The sequence below is a fragment of the Arvicola amphibius genome, chromosome 6, assembly GCF_903992535.2.
Source record: "Arvicola amphibius chromosome 6, mArvAmp1.2, whole genome shotgun sequence".
Lineage (NCBI taxonomy): Eukaryota > Metazoa > Chordata > Mammalia > Rodentia > Cricetidae > Arvicola > Arvicola amphibius.
Window position 1 is genome coordinate 38,430,254 of NC_052052.2, and position 21,374 is coordinate 38,451,627.

Below are 21,374 nucleotides of genomic sequence, written 5' to 3' on the forward strand. Positions count from 1 at the left end.
TCAAAGAATATTCTCAAAAAAACAAGGTATAGTTTTGGTTTGAGTTGGGTTGGTGGTTTTTTCAAGACAGGGTCTCTCTATGTAACCCTGGCTGTCCTGGAACTCATTCTGTAGACCAGGCTGGCCTCAAATTCAGAGATCCGCCTGCCTCTCTGCATCCTAAGTGCTGGTAATAAAGGCGTGCACTGCCACCACCCATCTAAGGTACAGCCCAGCTAAGGTATAGTTTTAAAACAAACAAACAAAAACCTATATAGCACCCTACTGATACAGGCAGGGTGCACAGTTTGAGGCCAGCAGGCTGCGGCACAATATATTCTGCTTTCGGGACCTAGAAGCAAAGGAAACTTAGGGGGTTCAGAAAGTCACAAGTTTCAGAAAGTTCTTGAAACATACAAGATTTGCCAGGCAGTGGTGGCGCACACCTTTAATCCCAGCACTTGGGAGGCAGAGGCAGGCAGGCCCAGAACTACAGAGAAACCCTGTCTCCAAAAAGAAAAAAAAAGGCCCTCCCTGAAGGTTATATAAGCCGTGCCATAACAACTGCTGGAGAGTATAGACTCTGCCATGTCAATCTGCCTATAAGTCATGCATGGAGCTTCAGGGATGCAGCTTCCAGGAGTCACTGACTAAGCTAGGGTGAGCTTTCCAATGGCAACTGCCTTAGAGTCATTCATAGTGCTGTATGTAACCCCTCACCCACACTCCTGTAAGTAACCCCAGGAAACCCACTGGTCTAGACTTGAGTGGGAAAGCTGCTTTAGTCTGTCATCAGTGCACTATCTGATGTAAACAAGTTTGTTAGCATCTCCCTAGGAAGTGTCACACAACACCAACCTAACTTCCATAGACGGTCTCAGAAAGAAAGAAAAAAGTTTGAATCACAGTAAAACTGACTTCAAAAGCAATTTACCAAGTTCACTAACTCTGTGACTTTAAGAAAATTATTAACCTCTCTGAGCTTTATCCATATGTGGTAATAGCAAACACTTTACAATCCTGTTAAGTACTGAAAATGATAGCTCAAATATTAGCTACATTTTATAAGTAATAAAAATGAAGCATTCATATGATATATGGGGGGGGGACAGTAAGGCAGAACTTCTTTAGATCTAGCAATCTTCCTTATCTTGAAGCTACCTTGTCTGACATTAATCACACCAACTCGTTAACAATAGCATCCATAGGGTATACCTTTTACCACCTTTTTACTCCAACTAAAATGGATTTTTATATTTCAAATTCTTGTGAACAGTAAAGACATGTCTTTTGTTTTCATCTTTTTAGTACTATTTAGTCTATTTACATTTAATGCAATTATGAAATAGCTGATTTTAATTCTACTACTTGTATTTCTATGTTCAAACGGTACCCATTGTTTTTAACTATTTCTCATCTGCATTCTTCAGGCCAGTTTCTAACTATATCTACTTATAAACAGTTGTTGAAATGAGTACAGTATTCCCCCATAAGTTATCAGCCTACCTTGAATTAATAGTCCCACACCCTTTATCTAATCTATACAAGAAACCCACTTGCCCTTCCCCTTTGCTACTGTTGCCATCTATCGTTATGGTATTTCCCGTAGTCTTCATTTCTTCTGTAGATCATATTTCCATCTAGTATCATTTCTTTACCGCACAAAGAGGGTCTTTTCACATTTTTATGATACCCAGGTCTGTTAGCAACAATTTCTCAAGTTTTGTTTTATTTATGTATTTTTCCTTCCCCCCCCCCCCCCCCTTTGGTTTTTCAAGACAGGGTTTCCCTGCCCAGCCCTGGCTGTCTTAGAATTTGCTCTGTAGATCAGGCCGACCTCAAACTAACAGTGATCTGTCCACCTCTGCCTCCTGAGTGCTGGGATTAAAGGCGTGTGCCACCACCACACAGCTTCAATTTAATATTTTTGAGGTAAGAGATTAGGTACTAGCAACATGGAGATGACCATGACACAGCTCTAAGTCTCAAAGCATTCAATAATAACTAACAAATTGATATTTATTTCCATATACAAATGACACAAATCTAACGCTGCCACATCTTTTGTTTGTTTGTTGGGTGCTTATGTTTTTGTTCTTACTTTTTGTTGTTATTGTTTGAGATGGCTTCCCTATATATCCTGGCTATCTTAAAACTCAATATTATACATATCAGACTGGTTGTGACCTTGTGGCAATTATCAAGCCTCTACCTTCTCAGTATTAGGATTACAAGTATGTGCCACCATTACTAGCTTGTCTGGGGGTTTTACGTTTATTTGGTTGGCTAGTCTGTTGGTTTGATTTTATTTATCTGGCTTTGCTTTTTGTGTTTGTGTTGATCCTTGTCTTGTTACTATAACAAAATAAATAACAAGAATCAACTTTAGGAAGAGCTAATTTTAGCACACAGTTCCAGGATAGTCTGTCATGGCTGCAGGATCTTGAAGAGGGAGCTGGTCACATGCATGCAGGACCACAGGAAGCATACATAGTGTGATGAATGTTGGGATTCTGCTTACTTTCTCATTTTTATGAATTCCAGGACTCCCGGCCCATGGAATTGTAGCACCCACAATTAAAGAGAGCCCTTCCGGGGCTGGAGAGATGGCTCAGTGGTTAAGAGCACTGACTGCTCTTCCAGAGGACCCGGGTTCAATTCCCAGCACCCACATGGCAGCTCACAACTGTCTGAAGATCCAGTTACAAGGGATCTAACACTTCACACAAATGCACATAAAAAAATAATAAAGTTAAAATAAACTATAAAAAAACAAGTTAAGAAAAAACGAGTCCTTCCACATCAACTAACTTAGTTGAGATAATAATATCCCATAGGCAGGCCCAGAGGCTAACTAAATTAAGATCATTTTTTTCTAGATGTGCTAGGAGGCTTGTCTCCTAGTTAATTCTAAATCATTATCTAGTTGACAATCAATATCAACCATCACAATCTATTTCTTGTTTTCTTGAGACATAATCTCAAGTAATCCAGGCTACTAGCTAAGTAACTAAGAATGACATTGAACTTTTGATCCCCCTGCTTCTACCTCTCAAGTGCTGGGTCTAAGAGGCATGTGCTACCTACCACACAACCTGGTGTTCTGCAGTGCTGGGATGGAACCTCGTCAAGCACTCTACCAACTAAACTACATCCCTAGCCCTGACTTTTTGCTTTTATTGAAAAACAGTCTGACATAACACAAGCTGGCTTCAAACTTGCTATGTGGCGAAGGCTGGCCTTTGAACTCATAATCCTCCTGCTTCAGCCTCCTAACACCAGGACTATAGGCACACGCCACCAAGCCCATCTTAAAATTGCTACATGCTAATGACAAAATCAGGATTTGAAAAAAAAATCATCCATTTCTTTCAATTAACTGGTTCTTAATTCAAGCTCACTTAACTAGAGTTCAAATGAACACTCAGTAAAAATATGCCCTGTGTTTACAAAAAAAAAAAAAAGACAGGCACTAGGAATATGCCAAAATGAATATGGATCTAGTTCTACACTGTATGTAACTCAAAGATTAGTAAGAAAGACAAACCAGTATTTTCCAGGTGATGTGATAGCCACATTAAAGATTGTCTGTATACAAATAAGAAACACAGAGAAGGAAGCAAACACGAGAAAGGACTTTGCGCGGACAATGTCTATGCAGAAATCTGTGAAGACAGACAGGTAGACAATAAAAGCCTGACAAATACAAAAGTTTTTTGTAGAATAATCTTTGTGTACACTGTGAAGATTTGTCACTCGAATTGGTTTAATAAAAAGCTGAATGGCCAATAGCTAGGCAGGATTTTCATGGCAGAGTGGATGCTGGAAAGGGTGGAGACATGAAGAATGGTCAGTCAGTCATGAAGAAAGCAGAAAAGCAGCATGGGCTGTAAGTAATAAAGCCACGAGGCAGAAAGTAAATTAAAAAATATGCGTTAATTTAAGTTAAAAGAGCTAGTTAGAAACAAGACTAAGCTATAGGTCAAGCTTTCATAGTAATTAATAATAAATCTCCATGTCGTGATTTGAAAGCTGACAAGGAGGGCTAGAAAAATTTTGCCTCTAAGTTTTGAAGTGATGTAAGTTCAAGAAAATTATAAGCACCAAAATATTTTTTTATTTAAAAAACTTTTTCATTTTGTATGCCAAGTACAGTTTCCCTCCCTCCCCTCCTTCCACACCCTTAGCTCCTTCCGCCATCCACTCCTCAGAGAGGGGAAGGCCTCCCTCCCTTGGGGAGTCAACCAAGTCTGACACACCAAGTTAAGGCAGGAACAAGACCCTCCCTGCTGTCTCAAGACGAAGCAAGGTATCCCACCATTGGAAATGGGCTCCAAAAAATGAGTTCATGTACCCAGAATAAGTCCTGGTCCCACTCCCAGGGTCCCCCTTAAACAGATCAAGCCACATAACTGTCGCCCACATTCAGAGGGCCTAGTTCAGTCCCACGCAGGTTCTCCAGCTGTCAGTCCAGAGTCCATGAGCTCCCACTAACAAATCAGCTGTCTCTGTGGTTTTTCCCATCATGATCTTTACCCGCCTTGCTCATATGATCCCTCCTCCCTCTCTTCAGCTGAAGTCCAGGAACTCAGCTCAGTGCTTGGCTGTGGGTCATTACATCTGCTTCTATCACTCACTCAATGAAGGTTCTATGATGACAATTAGTGTAGGCACTAATCTGATAATAGGGGAAGGCCAGTTCAGTCTTTGCTGGGGTCATCCTTGTAGATTCCTGGGAATTTTCCTAGCACCAGGTTTCTCCCTAACCCCATAACAGCTCCCTCCATCAAGAAATCTTTTATAGGCGGTGGTGGCGCACGCCTTTAATCCCAGCACTCAGGAGGCAGAGGCAGGCGGATCTCTGTGAGTTTGAGGCCAGCCTGATCTACAAGAGCTAGTTCCAGGACAGGCTCTAAAAAAGCTGCAGAGAAACCCTGTCTCGAAAAACCAAAAAAAAAAAAAAAAAAAAAATCTTTTATTGCTCTCCTTCTCCATCCTTCCCCCTACTTGGCCATCTAAATCCCTCATGTTCCCATTCCCCCATCCTCTCCCTGCTACCCCCCTCCCAGTTTACCCAGGAGATCTTAACTATTTGCCATTCCTGGGGCCCTCCATGTATGTTCCTCTTAGGGTCCTCCTTTTTACTTAGCTTCTCCAGGGTTGTGGATTGTAGGCTTTATGCTTTTCTTTGTGTCTAATATCCACTTATAAGTGAATACATACTGTGCATGTCTTTCTAGGTCTGGATTACCTTACTCAGGATGCTTTTATCTAGTACCATCCATTTGCCTACAAATTTCATGATGTCATTCCACTGAGTAGTACTCCATTGTGCAAGTGTACCACATTTTCTTTAACCATTCTTCATTTGAGGGGTATCTAGGTTGTTTCCAGGTTCTTACTATTACAATAACAAGCATCAAAATATTACTAAAGTCATACATACAGTATATACTACAAGGAATGTATAGGCTATAGAAGGCCAAATAACAAAATAACTGGCATTATCAGAGCCAAAAAAAATATTGTTTTTATTTTATATAGGCATTTTAATGTGAGGTTAAAAGATGAGACAGGAGCTGGATGGGGTGGTGCTCATCTAGAGAAAAGAGTATGAGTTTTAGGATGGTCTAGGTTATATAGAGTTCTACACCAACCTAGACCTTCATCTGGGCTTGGATACCAACTCAAAAATAAAAAAAAAAAAACAAGGGGTAAGAGGTGAAAAATGAGGCTCTCCTCCTCTGGAAACCAGAAACATACATAAACTGGATAGTGGTTGTGCATACCTTTAATCCCAGCACATGGGAGGTGGAGGCAGGAGGATCTGAGTTCGAGGACAGTCTGGTCTACAAAGGAGTTCCACGACAGCCAGGAATCCACAGAGATATCATATCTCAAAAAAACAAAAACTAAAATAATAAAATAAAGAGGATTACCTAAAAACCATATGAAATAGATGGAATGAATGGGGAAATGGACAAGACAAATAGACAAAGGTACATTAGCACTTTCACGAGAGAAAAGGACAGAAATGTAGAATCATCTAAAACAGAACACAAGATCAATGGATAATATTTTAAAGTGGAGAAGACTGCAGTTAAAACTGTAAAAAAGTTCAGAAAAAGGAGTCAGAGGAAAAGAAGCATACAGAAATCCAAGGAAATACGATGGCGCACATTTCTAGAGAGAGGACTTAAGTAGAAGGATGAAAGCTAACGAAGTTCACTGAATTAAAACAGTTCAAAAGATTAAAGATGAGCAAAGTATGCTGCAACTGTTTGAATACTGTTTGTTCTCTCCAAAAGTCATACTGGAGTTTAATCTCCATCATGAGGGATGAAGAGGGTGTAAAGTTAATCAAGCTGTAGTGCTTAGATGCCATAAAGCCCTCATGGATCTGTAAGGGAAAGATAAGAAAACACATAAAGCAACACAAGCATTGTCACTTGTCTGGAGACAGCATTCGTCATCTTGGGACTCTGCCATCGTCAGTTCAGACACACCACTGGTAAGGCTGAGGCAGGGGGTTCATTTGAACCTAAGAAAATGAGGTTAGCTTGAGCAAAATATTAAGACTCCATTTCAGGAAAAAGAAACAGGAGGTGTGGTGGCAAACCTATAATCCTACCACAACTTTACAAATGGTTTGTTTTATTTAGTTTTGCTTTGCTCTATTACGTTTTGTTTTTTACAAAGTCTCATAGCCCAGGATGGCTTCTAAGTCACTCTGTAGCTGAGGCTAGCCTTAAACTTCTGATCTTCCTGCTTCTACCGCCTTTAATCTGCCAGTCTATAGCTTTTCAAGTAGCCAGTAGGTAGTTAGACCATTAGCAGTAGGCAACAGTCAGTAGAAATAGACTAAGTTTTTCAAGGTAACTACAGTACCTACAGCCTTGAGTTCTATCCAATCGAAAGGCAATTACATCTAGTACTAGTCTATATGGCTGATGCAAGCTCAGCAGATCCAGAAGCTAAGCAGGTACTGTCGATTTCCAGCCCTCCTAAACCATCAGTGAAACAGGCTCAGGTTTAAGGTAAGACTTTTGTAAACTGAAGACCCCATTAAGTCTGTCTCTCTCTCTCTCTCTCTCTCTCTCTCTCTCTCTCTCCCTCCCTCCCTCCCTCCCTCCCCTCAGACTGAATCCTCAAACTGCCTCTTAAACTGAATCCTCAGGCTGCACTGAGCTCCTGTCTCCTGCCTTATATTCCTCTCTCTACCCAGTCATATCACTCTGTCTCCATCTTCCTAGTGCTGGGATTAAAGGCACATGATCCCAAGTGCTGAGATCACCTTTGTGTGAGCTGTTTCTCTTTTAGTCAGATTCAATCTGTAGCCTTGAACTCACAAAGATCAGTCTGCCTCTGTCTCCCGAGTACTGGAATGGTGTGTGCCACCATTGCCTGGCCTCTATGCCTAACTAGTGATTTAGCTCTGCATTCTGATCTTCAGGCGAACTTTACTTGTTAGATTACAAACAGAATATCATCACAGCCAGCTAGCTTAAAGTTCACTGCATGTAAAAAAATCAAGAAAGACCCTGCCTTACCATAATAGGAGAATCAACTCCCTATAGGCATCCTCTGACCTCCACATAGATGCTGTCACATATACAAGCGTAAGCAAATGTACTATGCACACACACTTGCACACACACATACATGCACACATCATACAAAATAAGGATTTTGTTTGTTTGGTTGGTTGGTTGGTTGGTTGGTTTTGGTTTTTCAAGACAGGGTTTCTCTGTAGCTTTGGAGCCTGTCCTGGAACTAGCTCTTTTGACCAAGCTGGCCTCAAACTAACAAAAATCTGCCTGCCTCTGCCTCCCAAGTGCTGGGATTAAAGGCGTGTGCTACCACCACCCGGCCATAAGTGATTTTCTTAAAGTCTTGGTACTAGAAATGCAACCCAGTAATAGTTTTGCTTGGGATGCACAGGCAACAGTCTCAAAGCATAGTGCCAAACAAAAAATTACATAGTGATACTATAATCAAGAATAACTGACACAGCAATTTAGTAATTCAAGTGTTTCAAAATTATGAGACTCAAGTCTGGTATTTTGCCATAGTTATTACAAGCCCCTATTAAAAAAAAAAAAACTAAGCCAACAAGAGGACTCAATGGGTAAATAGCTCTACCACCAACCCTAACAACTGAGTTCAATCCCCAGGATCTAAATAGTAGAAGGAGAGAATAGACTCCTTAAGTCATCCTCTGACCTCCATATATAATGGCTATTGCATGTGTAGGCTCACACACACACACAAAGATAGATAGATAGATAGATAGATAGATAGATAGATAGATAGATAGAGAGAGAGATAGAGAGATAGATAGAGATAGATGACAGATAGAGAGAGAGAGAGAGAGAGAGAGAGAGAGAGAGAGAGAGAGAGAGAGATAGACAGACAGACAGACAGATAGACAGATAGGTAGATAGGCAGGCAGGCAGGCAAAATGGGGAAAAACTTAAGCTAAACCAAAGGTGAGTTATTTTGTACTTCTATATATGGGTCATCATGAAGTTATAACCTTCAATGTAACATTCAAATATGGTCAATTTTTACCTTTCAAATTTTTATTATATAAAATGTTAATGAGTAGTTGATCCTTAAAACATACCTAAATAATATGTGGCTTGGGTTTTATAACTGGCTCATCAGTTTAGAGCACTTGTTGCTCTGGCAAAGAACCCAATTCACTTACCACCACCTACATTGTGGCTCAGAACCATCTGTAACTCCAGTTGTAGGAGATCCTTTGCCTTTTCTGGCCTCCACACATGGTACATATGCAAACATACAGGTAAGACACATATACAAATAAAATAAAATTAATAAATGTACTTTATTAATGAGGCAATAATCTGAGTTCAATCCCAGACCCCACATTTAAAAAAAACTGGCATAGTGCCACACACATTGGAGAGAAGACAACAGGTTCTTGGGGCTCAATGGCCAACCAGCCCAATGAGTTGACCAACTCCAAACCAGTGAGAAAACTTGTCCCCAAAAGTAAATAAATAAAAGGGTGGGCAGCGCCTGAGGGACAACATCTGAGGTTGTCCTGCAGTCTCCACATGCAGACATGCCCACACACCTACACATATGTAACAGCACACATACACATACACACACACACACACAATTTAAGTTCTACACTGTTTTTTTCAAAGCAGTCTTATTCTAATAAATATTCACTAAATATCTCTTACTAGTTTCTGTAGTAACAGACAGAACTAAACAGTTAATCCTCCAAAGACTGAGAGTATGGGTTAAAATATGTAAAGTTTTCATTAATCATTTAAAAAATTAAGAGAGAAAAACATGAGCAAGATACAAAATAAATTACTAGGCCTCAGTAGGTGTATAGGTTGTGAATGTTATATGCAAAAGGCAGGGCATGGGTTCTTAAAGAAGAGATAAATAGAAAAATTCCAAAAGGAAGTAAAAGTCCAACACATGGAATGGACTTGATAGTACTTCAAGTATCAAGGAGTATCAAGTCTCCACAGGAATACACCTTATTCCTAAATCATAGAAATGGATCATAAAATCAAAGAAAAAAAAGCATGGATGGAATTTCAAAAGTCTTCCTTGATCGAGTGATTCTTAAGTTCCAGGAATCAGATACAAATGAAATTTGCAGATTCAACCACAGATTCACTGAATAACCTACGGGTTAGCAAACCCTCTATGTTACTCTGGTACACACTAAAGATTGAGATCCATTGATTTAGATCAGTTCTTAGCACTATCAACATTTAAGACCTAATAATTCATTGTGGGTGAATATCCCAAGCTTTACAGACATTTAACAGTATCTTTGGCCTCTATACTCTAAATGCCAGAAACACATCTCCAGACAGTATTTTATGTCCCCTTGGGGAAAGAAATCACCACTAATCTACATCAGGAAACTTTCCTGTAAGGCACTTAGAAAATATTTCAGGTACTGTAGGCCATATAATTAGCTCCGCCCTTCTATTGAAGGCAAAAGTGGACAGAGACACAAACAAAAATGAGTGACTGTATGTACCAACAGGATCGTATCTTTGGAACAAGGTGGTAATCTGGCTTTCAGGATGTAGTTTGTTGACTCCTAATATAGACTACATCCATTGTAACTAAGTGTTTTCAATACTGCTACCAAGTAATTGACTAGACGCATATCTGACTTCATCTAGTCTACTTTTAACCCCAGACAGGAGTCTAGACAGATCTCCATTAAAGGTTAACTGTTTTTCTGAGAGAACAATAATCAAAATACTAACTCCAGCTGGTCTACCTAAATGCACCCTCTGACAACTATACTCTATAGAGGTATAACCATAAATTACTATCTAAGAAACACCCAAATATTTTATATTATAAAGATACTAAAACATACAAAGAAAGTATTGATTTTATTGAAGGGAGTAGCAATGATTTTCTTTTAAAGGGAATCATTTCTCTTATGGGCAAACTTTATGAGAAAATAATTCCGGCCTGGAGAAATGGCTCAGCGGTTAAGAGTATTGCCTGTTCTTCCAAAGGTCCTGAGTTCAATTCCTAGCAACCATATAGTGGCTCACAACCATCTGTAATGAGGTGTGATGCCCTCTTCTGGCCTGCAGGCTTACACACAGACAGAATACTGTATACATAATAAATAAATAAAAATACTGTATACTAAATAAAAAAATATTTAAAAAAGAAAGAAAGAAAATAATTCCCAGATGGCCACTTTGTTCATGGGGCAATAACAGAAAGTAATAGAAAAGGCTCACTGTGGCCGGGCGGTGGTGGCGCACTCCTTTAATCCCAGCACTCGGGAGGCAGAGGCAGGTGGATCTCTGTGAGTTCGAGACCAGCCTGGTCTACAAGAGCTAGTTCCCAGGACAGGCTCTAAAGCTGCAGAGAAACCCTGTCTCAAAAAAAAAAAAAAAAAAAAAAAAAAAAGGCTCACTGTACACAGAATGGGTTATCCTATCTACTTGATTACTGAATTTCTTCCCTGCTGAGGGCATCTTTTGATGAGCATTTACATGGGTCAAAAGTCTCTTCATATCTATCCATACTTCTTCCCCAAATGTCTTTCCCAATAATTTTCTAATGCTCTTTCCAAGTCCCTGACCATTCAGTCAAATGATTGGCTATATAGCCCATCAATCAGTAAACAATCCCGCATCTGATTATTTCTCCTTCAAAGCAAATGTACAGTCATGTGTACTGCTGAAGTTTTACCCAATAGAACAGTGTCTTTCAGGGCTGTCACAGAACGCAGTTTTAATGTTTCAGCTGGTGGTGATTTCTTTCCCCAAGAAGACATAAAATACTGTCTGGAGATGTGTTTCTGGCATTTAGAGTATAAAGGCCAAAGATATTGTTAAATGTCTGTAAAGCTTGGGATATTCACCCACAATGGATTATTAGGTCTATGAGGCTATAGATCCAGGTTTGGAAAGCACTTTAACAGCATTAAACAATAGATATTTGGGGAACTCCTTCATGTAACTTTTTGTGCACTCAGGACTTGCTCGGGCCTGATCACCTATATACCACTTCCATTTGACAATGGATTTCTGCTGCACATGTCCTACTTTATGGCTTGATGGAGCATACAATACCCAACTCGCGATGGGCAGCTCAGTTTGCAAAGTGACTTGGTGGTCTACTGTCAAACATTCAGCCACTAAAGCAGGGGTCAAGAGCTGTTCCTCAAAAGGAAAACTGTTGTCTACAAATAATGATAGGGCCTTGCTCCAATATCCCAAAGGTCTCCTTTTTTATTCACTTATGACGACCTGCCAAAGGCTCCATACAGCATCCCTTTCTGCCACTGACACCTCAAGTACCATCAGGTCTGCAGGATCATATGGTCTAAGTGGTAGAGCAGTGTCCACAGCATCCTGGACCTGCTTTAGAGCCTTCTCCTGATCCAGGCCCCACACAAAGCTAGGTGCTTTCCAAAACCCTTGCTATTTAGGGAAGAAACACACCCAAGTGAAGAATGTGCTATCTCCAGAATCCAAACAGGTCCACAACACTGTGCTTCCTTCTGGTGCTAAGAAAGGACAGGTGCGATAACTTATCCTTCACCTCTGCATGCCCCACACCCCTGACTCCTAGAAATTTCACTGAGGCCCTTGAATTGTGGTTAGATTTATTTCTCATTCTCTGACGCAAAAATGTGTTACCAACAAATTCAAAGCAGTTGCTACCTACTGTTTACTTTGTCCAATCAGCATAATGTCATCAACATAGTAAACCAGTATGACATTTCGTACAAAAGACAGATAACCAAGATCCCTTTGGACTAAGTTATAATACAGGGCTGGAGAGTTAATATACCCTTGAGGTAAAACTGTGAAAGTATGCTGTTGGCCCTGTCAGCTGAAAGCAAATAATTTCTGGGGTTGTTATGGACAGATATTGAGAAGAAGTATTTTCTAGATCGGTAACTGCATTCTATGTACCAGGAGTTATGTTAAACATACTCAAGTAAGGACACCACATCTGATACAGCAGCTGCAATCAAAGGTAATACTTAATCAAGTCTGTGTTAGTCAACTATCATTCTCCATGATCCATCTACCTTCTGTCCAGACCATATAGGAGAGTTAAAGACATAGATATGATAGGAAGCACTATTCCTTGATTGTGACTACACTTTCCACTGTGACTACAACCTCCTCGTGGACTACGCTCTCTATCTCCCCTCTAGGAGCCTGCTTAGCCTTAAGTCTGGCTATAAGTCTAGAGCTATGGATGGGTGCAGAGGGGCATTAGTATTGTCTTGCCTGGTATCTCAGTCAGGGAAAAATCAGTGAGGGTCCCATAGAAAATAAAAAATTAATTCCCTCAGACATAAATTTCTGTCTTAGTTAGGGTTTCTACTGCTGTACTAAAACATCATAATCAGGACATTTTCTTAATTAACAAGAAAAAAAAGAGAGATCCAGGGCATAGTCACAATCAAATCAAAGCAAAATTAAACTTTAACAGTATAAAAAGATCAATGCTTGACACCTGGGATTCACCTTAGTGATCCTGGCCTCTTGTTAACCCATCCAATTCTGATGGTCTGGAAGCCATATAGGACCTTCATTTTACTGCAGAGCTATTGATGTATTAATGATTGAGGGAATCCTAAATGAGAGCTCAAAAATACAACTCAACAATTCCAGCTATGCCTCCCAAGGAGTTCTTTCTCAGACATCACTATTTGGTTACAGGAATCCCGACTTATACTACAGAAAAAGAATTTCGGAGAGATGGCTTAGTGGGTAAAGACACCACAAAGCCTGACAGCCTAAATTGGAGCCCTGGGACCCACATGGTAGAAGGAGAGAACTCCTGCAAGTTATCCTCTGACCTCTGTAAACAATGTGGCATACATCATACACACACACACACACACACACACACACACACACACACACACACCATGTGTGTGTGTGTAAAAACTCTTGGGTGTGTAGTACTTTACCATGCCAATTTTTTATCACACACAACTTAATAAATGGTCAAAATGAAAATAACAGAATGTAAACACTTTCTATTTCAGACACCTAATAGTGTTACACGTGTTAATTCATTTTTCATATTGGGAAACTGAGGCAGATGTATAAAACAATGCGTCAAGATCACAAGATGGATGAGTGGCAGCACTGTGACTTAAATTCAAGTGGTTTGAACCTCGAAGTCATATTCTAACTACAAGCTAGTAAATTCCATTCTCTATGCCAAAACTTTATCTTCTCAACAATCTACAACCCAAACACTAGAACAGTATGATCTAGCCCTAAAGGACAGAGGACAAAGAGAAAGGAAACATAGGACAAAGGTTAACTAGACACCCTGCACCAGAGTACTCAATCTCCCACCCAAGGTAATCCCTCCATCATTAACCATGCCCCCTATATACTTAGCTTAAACCCAAATCTACATCATCACAAGGAATATTATCCTCTTTGCAGAAGTTATCTGTGTCAAACTGAAAAAGAAATAAGGATCAAAATACCATTTAGAAAGGCCAAGTGTGCCACAGGAGTGGTAACAACATGTGTGTGACTTACCATAGAGTAGAGTCATAGAACACTAGGCTTGAAATATGTAAGCAAATCAAAGAATAAATGTATGAGTCCCAAAATGAGAAAACTTATAAAGCAATACAAGTCGTGCTATAAGAGATATAACATCAAAATAAATGTTAAAGTTGACAGAAAGAAAAAACTCTAAATCTATGATCAAAACAACTAAGTTCAGAAAAAATATTTTTATCCAGGTAGAAGAGATCTGGTTTCTGGGAAAGTCTGAAACAACACATCACAACCAATAAGAGCCCCTTGTTTTTTTTTCCCACTTGAGCAATGATGTCTGTCTCTGTCACACAAAAAAAAAAAAAAAACCACAAACTATAAGCAGAAAACCAACTTATGAGACCAGCCTTTTGTTTCCAAAATACATAAAACTAACTAAGTTGAGACTAATCTTTTATTTCTAAGAAAGTTATAATCTTTTTCTTAGTGGAAAGACAAATTTTAACATGACATTAATCAAAAAGCTAAAAGACCTGGAAGGCTAACATCATGGCATTCTTAAATGTCTAAAGACAGAGGCAGGAGGATCTCTGTGAGTTCAAGGTTAGACAGCAGGTTCGAGGACAGTCAAAGATACATCGAGAAACTCAGTCTTATAAAACAAAATAAAATGAAAGCTATAGAGGTTATCTGTTTTAACTTCGTAAGATGTAACTAATATTACTAGAATTATTTGACAGCAACTGAAATTGTTTTAAGTAACTATTTTCCCATCTGTAAGCAAATCAAGTAGGGTCAAGTTTGTCTGATGTTTTGTGAAGAAAAAGAAAATAATAAAATATAATAGAAAATAGTAAATAATTCTACAATTACTAGAAGGACACAGTGGCTCACCCTTGCAACCTTAGCACTTGGAAGTCTAAGGTAGAACTGACATGAATTCAACATCAGTATGGGCGACAGCCTGGGTTAGGTAAGAGCCTGTCTTTTTAGATAGAGAGGTAGGTAGGCACGTAAGTACGTAGGTAGTTAAAATGCCAGCACTGAGGAGGTAGAAGCTGGCAAATCTCTTGTGAGTTCCAGGACAGCCAAGGCTACATAATTAGAACCTGTCTCCAAAACAAATAAAAACTTTACATAATAAAAGAATAAGATTTGGACTTTTCATCTGATTGCATCTCTTTGTTACAAAAACATGGGGGTATGTTTTTTAACTTGGGCTCTTTCTGTACACCCTTCTTGTAGCCCCAGCCTGCTAAGACAGCATAAATACTACTCGACCACTACTTTAACAAATACATACTATGCAAATAGAATGAACATTTTTAACAAAATATTCCAAATTCTAAATTCACTAGACAGAATTAAATTTAAAAGTAACTAACTGAGCTGGGTATTGTGACCCACATTTACAAGCCCAGCATTATGGAGACTGAAGCAGAGAGACCGTAAGTTTGAATCTAGCTGCAGCTATACAGGGAGACCCTGCAAGATGCTTCCACTCAAAACTGTGGTATGGTTGCTAAGGAAACAAGATGGCAGGTCCTCAAAAAGACTAAAAATTCTATTTCAGTTTAGGATTATCGTGTGATGCAGCAATTTTAGCTCTAGGTATGCCCCACATAAACAGCAGTAAGGGACTCCAGCAGATATTTTATTCACTGTCACAGCATTATTCATGATAGCCACAAGTTATGCGTGTCACATACTCACAGAAGATGAATGAGTAAGCAAAATATGGCATTTCCAAATATGGAACATTATTCGGCTGTTAAAAGGAATAAAATTCTGACACATGCTATACCTTGAGAGCATATACACTAAGTAAAATAAACCAGTCACAAAAGAGCAAATCCTGTAAAAGTCTTGTTAAATAAGGTACTTTATTCTGTCATATAGACAGAAAATAAAAATGTTGGTTGCCACAGCCAGAAAGAGAAATGAGGATGTCATTTAGTGTAAGATGGAAAGAACAGTTGAGACAGATGAGCAATAGTGATGATTGCACAGCACTATGAATGCTTAGTGCCACTGAAGGGTACACTTGAAAGTGATTAATATGGAAATTATCTTACATATTTTCCATGATTAAATTTTTTAGTTGAAAGGACTGGGAATTTTGTTCCATTAGTTTTCCACTGCTGGGGATCAAACCTAGGACCTTATTCATGGTAGCTAAGCACTAGGGAAGGGGTGGGAATTAAGAGACAATTTGTTTTGTAGTAAGTTCACCTATCCACAATGTCCCAACCATCTCCCTGAAAGTATGAACTATAATCTTCTACCCACTACTTAGCAATATTTCACTGATTCCAAAAGAAGCATTTTCTCTTTAAGTAAAATGATCAAAGCTGGGCAGTGGTGGCGCACACCTTTAATCCCAGCACTCGGGAGGCAGAGGCAGGCAGATCTCTATGAGTTTGAGGCAGGCCAGTTCTACAAGAGCGAGTTCCACGACAGGCTCTAAAGCCACAGAGAAACCCTGTCTTGAAAAACCCAAAGCAAAAACAAGCAAACAAAAAAGATCAAAACTCCTTTCCCAAAAGCTTTTCATAGTTAGATATTATATACTTATAACCTATTATCCAGCAATGATCAAAATCTGGATTTTTTTTTCCGCAAAAGAAAATGGAAGAGTTTTAGAAAGGCTTTCTTCACTGGACTTGTTAAAATATAATTTCTTTCTTCATGTCATATAATTATAATTAAATAAGTACAAACATTAAAAAAGAAAATACTCAAATGCATGTAAAAGTTTCAATTGAAGGACTTTTTTCTCAAAACTTCACTAAACTTATATAACTTATTGAAATCATAATTGCTTCCAGAACCTTTCCAATTTTTTCAATTAGCACATAAAACAATGGGTTTTATCTTCACAATCTCATACATTGGCAGCACTGGACTTTGCCTATATTCCCTCCTTCCCTCCTCTCAATGGAGGTCCCTGTCCACCACATAAATAGTCCTTCTTTCATCTCATGGCATGCATGTGCACATAAACATAGACGCCTATAAATTCTCCATATTAGAGAAATCAGGCGATATTTGCAACATAACAGTCTGAAAATGAATTAGCCTCTTTTTTCAATTCATTCTTTTAAAGGTACTGAAACTCCACTGGCACACCACATTTCCTCACTTCTCAGACACTCGTGGGCAGCTAGGCTGGTTCCTGCAGCATGAATAATAAAGCCCAGAGACAGATATTAGAGTCCAAGCTAAAGATCAGAAAAGCAAAGCAGCCAAGCCACTAGAGAGTTCTTACCTCTACCAAGGCTCAGACAAAGGGGCGATCCTAACCTCAGCCTGACTGCAGACTGCAATGCTCTCCACCAGACCTCAGACTGCCCCAGGCTCTCATCTCCTCCAGCCTTACATACCTGTTTCCGTCCAACCACACCACTCCTGTCTCCACCTCCCTAGTACTGGGATTAAGGGCAGTGATTCCACAGTACTGGGAATACCTTTGTGTGAGTTTCTATTTCTCTTTTTAGAGAGATTCAACCTCCTGCAGCCCAGGGTGGCCTTGAGTCCTGGGTCTTAAGGTATACCACCACTCCCTGACCTCTAGTGGCTTAGATCTGAACTCTGATCTTCAGGCAAGGTTTATTTATTAAAACACAAATAAAATATCTCTATATTTATATATATATAAATATATAAATATAAATATATATATATTTATATTTATATATTTATATAGGTTCCATATTTTGGCTATTGTAAACAACAACACTAAACAAGCAAGTGCAAGTATTCTTCAAATTTAATTCAAAATTGTGTCCTTTCTACACAGGCATGCTAGTTTCTCAAAGTACTAGTGATTCTCACAAGTACATGAAATAAATTTTTTTTTTTTTTTTTTTTGGTTTTTCGAGACAGGGTTTCTCTATAGCTTTGGGGCCTGTCCTGGAACTAGCTCTTGTAGACCAGGCTGGCCTCAAACTCACAAAGATCTGCCTGCCTCTGCCTCCTGAATGCTGGAATTAAAGGCATGTGCCACCACTGCCCAGCTAAATTGCTTATTTTTAAATACTAAAAAGACCTACAATACATAAGACTACAATGATCAGTAAAAAAGACTAAACAAACAAAATAATGTGATATTTAGTTAGTAAGAGGATCACAGGTCCTAAACACACAAAGGATTAATGTGCTTAAAATACACAGTCTTCTAAATAAACTTTTTAATATATGAAAATTGTTCACACCAAATGCAGTTAGTATTTTTTTCCAATTATATTTTCCAAAGTGCACAATATATCACTGGCCTATAAGATCATTCCAATATCATTCTTTTTTTTAATAAATAAAAACCAGTGGTAGAGCTCTTGCGTAGCATGCACAAGGCCTTGGTACAATCCCTAGCTACTGAAAAAATAAATCATTTTTCCTTTTTGCCAAGATGGCACCAAAAGCAAAGAGGGAAGCTCCTGCCCCTCCCAAAGCGGAAGCTAAAGGGAAGGCCTTGAAAACCAAGGCAGTGCTGAAAGGCGTCCACAGCCACAAAAAGATCAGCACATCACCCACCTTCCGGTGTCCCAAGACCGTGAGGCTACGAAGGCAGCCTAAATACTCCCAGAGGGACAAGCTTGACCACTACGCCATCATCAAATCCCCCTGACCACCGAGTCAGCCATGAAGAAGATAGAAGACAACAGCACACTGTGTTCATTGTGGACGTCAAGGCCAACAAGCACCAGACCAAACAGGCTGTAAAGAAACTCTACGACATCGATGTGGCCAAAGTCAACACCCTCATAAGGTCCGATGGAGAGAAGGCAGATGTTTGGCTGGCTCCTGATTATCATGCTCTGGATCTTGCCGACAAAACTGGGATTATTTAAACTGAGTTCAGCTGGATAATTCTAAATATACACTTTTTCACCATAAAAAAATAAACCATCTTTCAAAGGTAAAGAAAGACTGGGAAAGAAAATGTTATTGAAATTTAAGAATGATCAATATAGTCGTTTTGATTTCCAAACCAAAAGTCTTGATGCCTCAAAAATATTACTCTACCTCTGAGAACAAGGACCCTAGATTTTCAATCCTTTAACTAATATAAGAGTTAATAGTGAGCCAGGTGTGGTGCCATACACTCATGTAATCCCAACCCCAGAGAGTCAATTATATATATATATATATATATATATATATATATATATATATATATATACAAAAAACTCTACCTCAAAAATAAAATCAAGTAAGCATAGTGACTGGCAGATGACAGGAAGCAGCTACAAGTTATTAGAGGTTTTAAAAGTTTTTAAAATTAAAACAAAGTTATAATCGCATTAGGGCTAGGGTAAATTATACTATGTGTTGCTGTCCAGAGCCTTTCCCATCAAAACACAAACTGGGTAAAACTACATCTAAGAAGAGGACACGGTGGATCACAATTTTAATCCCAGTACTGCGGGAAGCTGAGGTAGGAAGACTGTATTAAATTAAATGCCAGCCTGGGCTACACAGGGAGACACTGTCTAATAAAGATGAAAGACCTCAGGCTATTCTAGAGCCTACAAATGCCAAAATAGCATGACCATCTTTTCTTTCTAAAGCCATCCTTTCTGAGTTTGCAGGTTGCAGAACAGTCAAAATGTACATACAAGCATATTCCTAGTGAACCAGATAGCTACTAGAGAAGGAAAAGGAGCAAATTCTTGGAAAATGTTCATCAGAACATTAAATAGAAAAGTAATACCCATAGAGACTGTGTAGTAATGCCAACGTTGGCGAAAGTCTACCCATATTTGACAAATGCAATGCCAAACGGTGTGTGTGTGACACTAAAATATTTTCTTCAGTAACTATCAAAGGGCAAAGAAAACATTTACAAGCTACTGTTTATAACCCTGAATCTTTCCAGGCGCACAAAGCTCTACTTTCGAAGGGTTTCCCTAAGATACTTACATGCCATTGTCACTACAGAAAGGTTCAGTGAGGGAATAATCTTTAGTTTAAATTAACTCCTGAGGAAAGGACTCCAAACAAATTAGATGCCCGCCTGGGCTACACAGGAGACACTGTCTAAGAAAGATTCAAGTCTGTAGGGGAGGGGAATCTGCAAATATGAAGGGGTTATTAAGTGCGTGTGTTCAGTGCAAAGATCCATCAGAACACACTGCACAGCAGCCTCCTTATTTTCCACCCTCCAAAGATTCCAGCAAGGCCTGCGGAGTCTCAACTGTTTACCCCTCTTTGAACAGGACCACACAGCCCAGCTAGCCTCATCACCTCCTCATCACGCTGCCTGTTCACTCACCACTTCATACAATACACCACACCCATAGCAACACACACATCAGTTTCCTCTTGGAACAACCCAAACACCCCATAATTAACCCCATATTCTACACATTCCTCATAAAACTAAGAACGAGCCCACATACATAGTAACCCCCAAATCATAGCATTCCCAAACCTAAAATTCTCATTCAACCTCACTCAACACGTTCTACACACACCCACAAAACACAGCATATGAAATACATGTTCCCCATGGTTCACAATATACACACACCCTGAGCCACGCAGGGTAGAAAAGCCCACACAACAACCACTGCGGTGCTCACACAAACGCTGAGGAAGAGGCCACCGCGCCGCCACCCCGAAGCCGCCAAGTTGGAGGTGGGAAGCGAGCAGAGCCAGACACTTCACCTGAAAATCCGCCAGGATCATCTCCCGGTCCATGTTGGACGCCATGGCGGCCGCCGAGCTCCGCGGCTCCAGGAACGAAGCGCGCACCTGGGAGCGAGACGGCGCCTCCTGCGGCCACACAGGCGGCCGCCGCCGGGTGGCGAGGGGCTGGCGGGCGAGCCGGTGGGCGGGAGGGGCGGCGCGGGAGGCTAGGTGCTCATGCACTCAGTAACCTTCAGCCGCCCTGCGCCCGCCTGCGCCCCGAGGAGCCCTGGCTGCAGCCGCCGGGACGGGGGGCTGGTCTCGATGCCGGGCTGGTGTCGATGCCGGACTGGTCCTTCCGTCGCCGGCCGGGAGGAGGACAGGCTGCGACAGCGCGCGCCCGGCTCCCTTCAGCCGCGGCTAGCCCGGCGGGGGCGGGGAAAGCGAGAGAACGAGCAGGCGGGCCAACGCCACAGCCGCCTCCGCCTCCTCCGCTTCCTCCCCGGTCGCCGCCTCCGCCCCTGGTTGGCCAGGACCAGAGCTGTCGCACATTTTGCTTGTCATCGAGGTCGCAAAGCGGCGCTTTGCGGCTGTCACGTGACTGCCCTCCTGTCAAGCGCCAGGCGCCCGGCTAGCGGGCGGGGACGCGGGCCTGGGTGGCTGGGAAGCTGATTTGCGTCCCCCGGAGCCGGAGGACCCGCAACAGGTTATTCCGGTTTGGGTTGTCGCAGAGGCCTC

General features: G+C 40.5%; 1 protein-coding gene across 2 annotated transcripts in view; it reads right to left on the reverse strand.

Moving 5' to 3' along the window:
- Faf1 (Fas associated factor 1) overlaps positions 1–21,072 on the reverse strand; it is a 278,068-nt gene extending 256,996 nt beyond the window's left edge. Inside the window, exon 1 of one of the 2 annotated variants that reach the window (XM_038332461.1) lies at positions 20,676–21,072. In XM_038332461.1, coding sequence (XP_038188389.1) covers positions 20,676–20,720 — 45 coding nt within the window. In that variant the 5' untranslated portion in view covers positions 20,721–21,072. The remainder of the gene's footprint in view (positions 1–20,675) is intronic. The other variant, XM_038332462.1, reaches the window with a different exon arrangement.
- Positions 21,073–21,374: the final 302 nt, after the last annotated feature.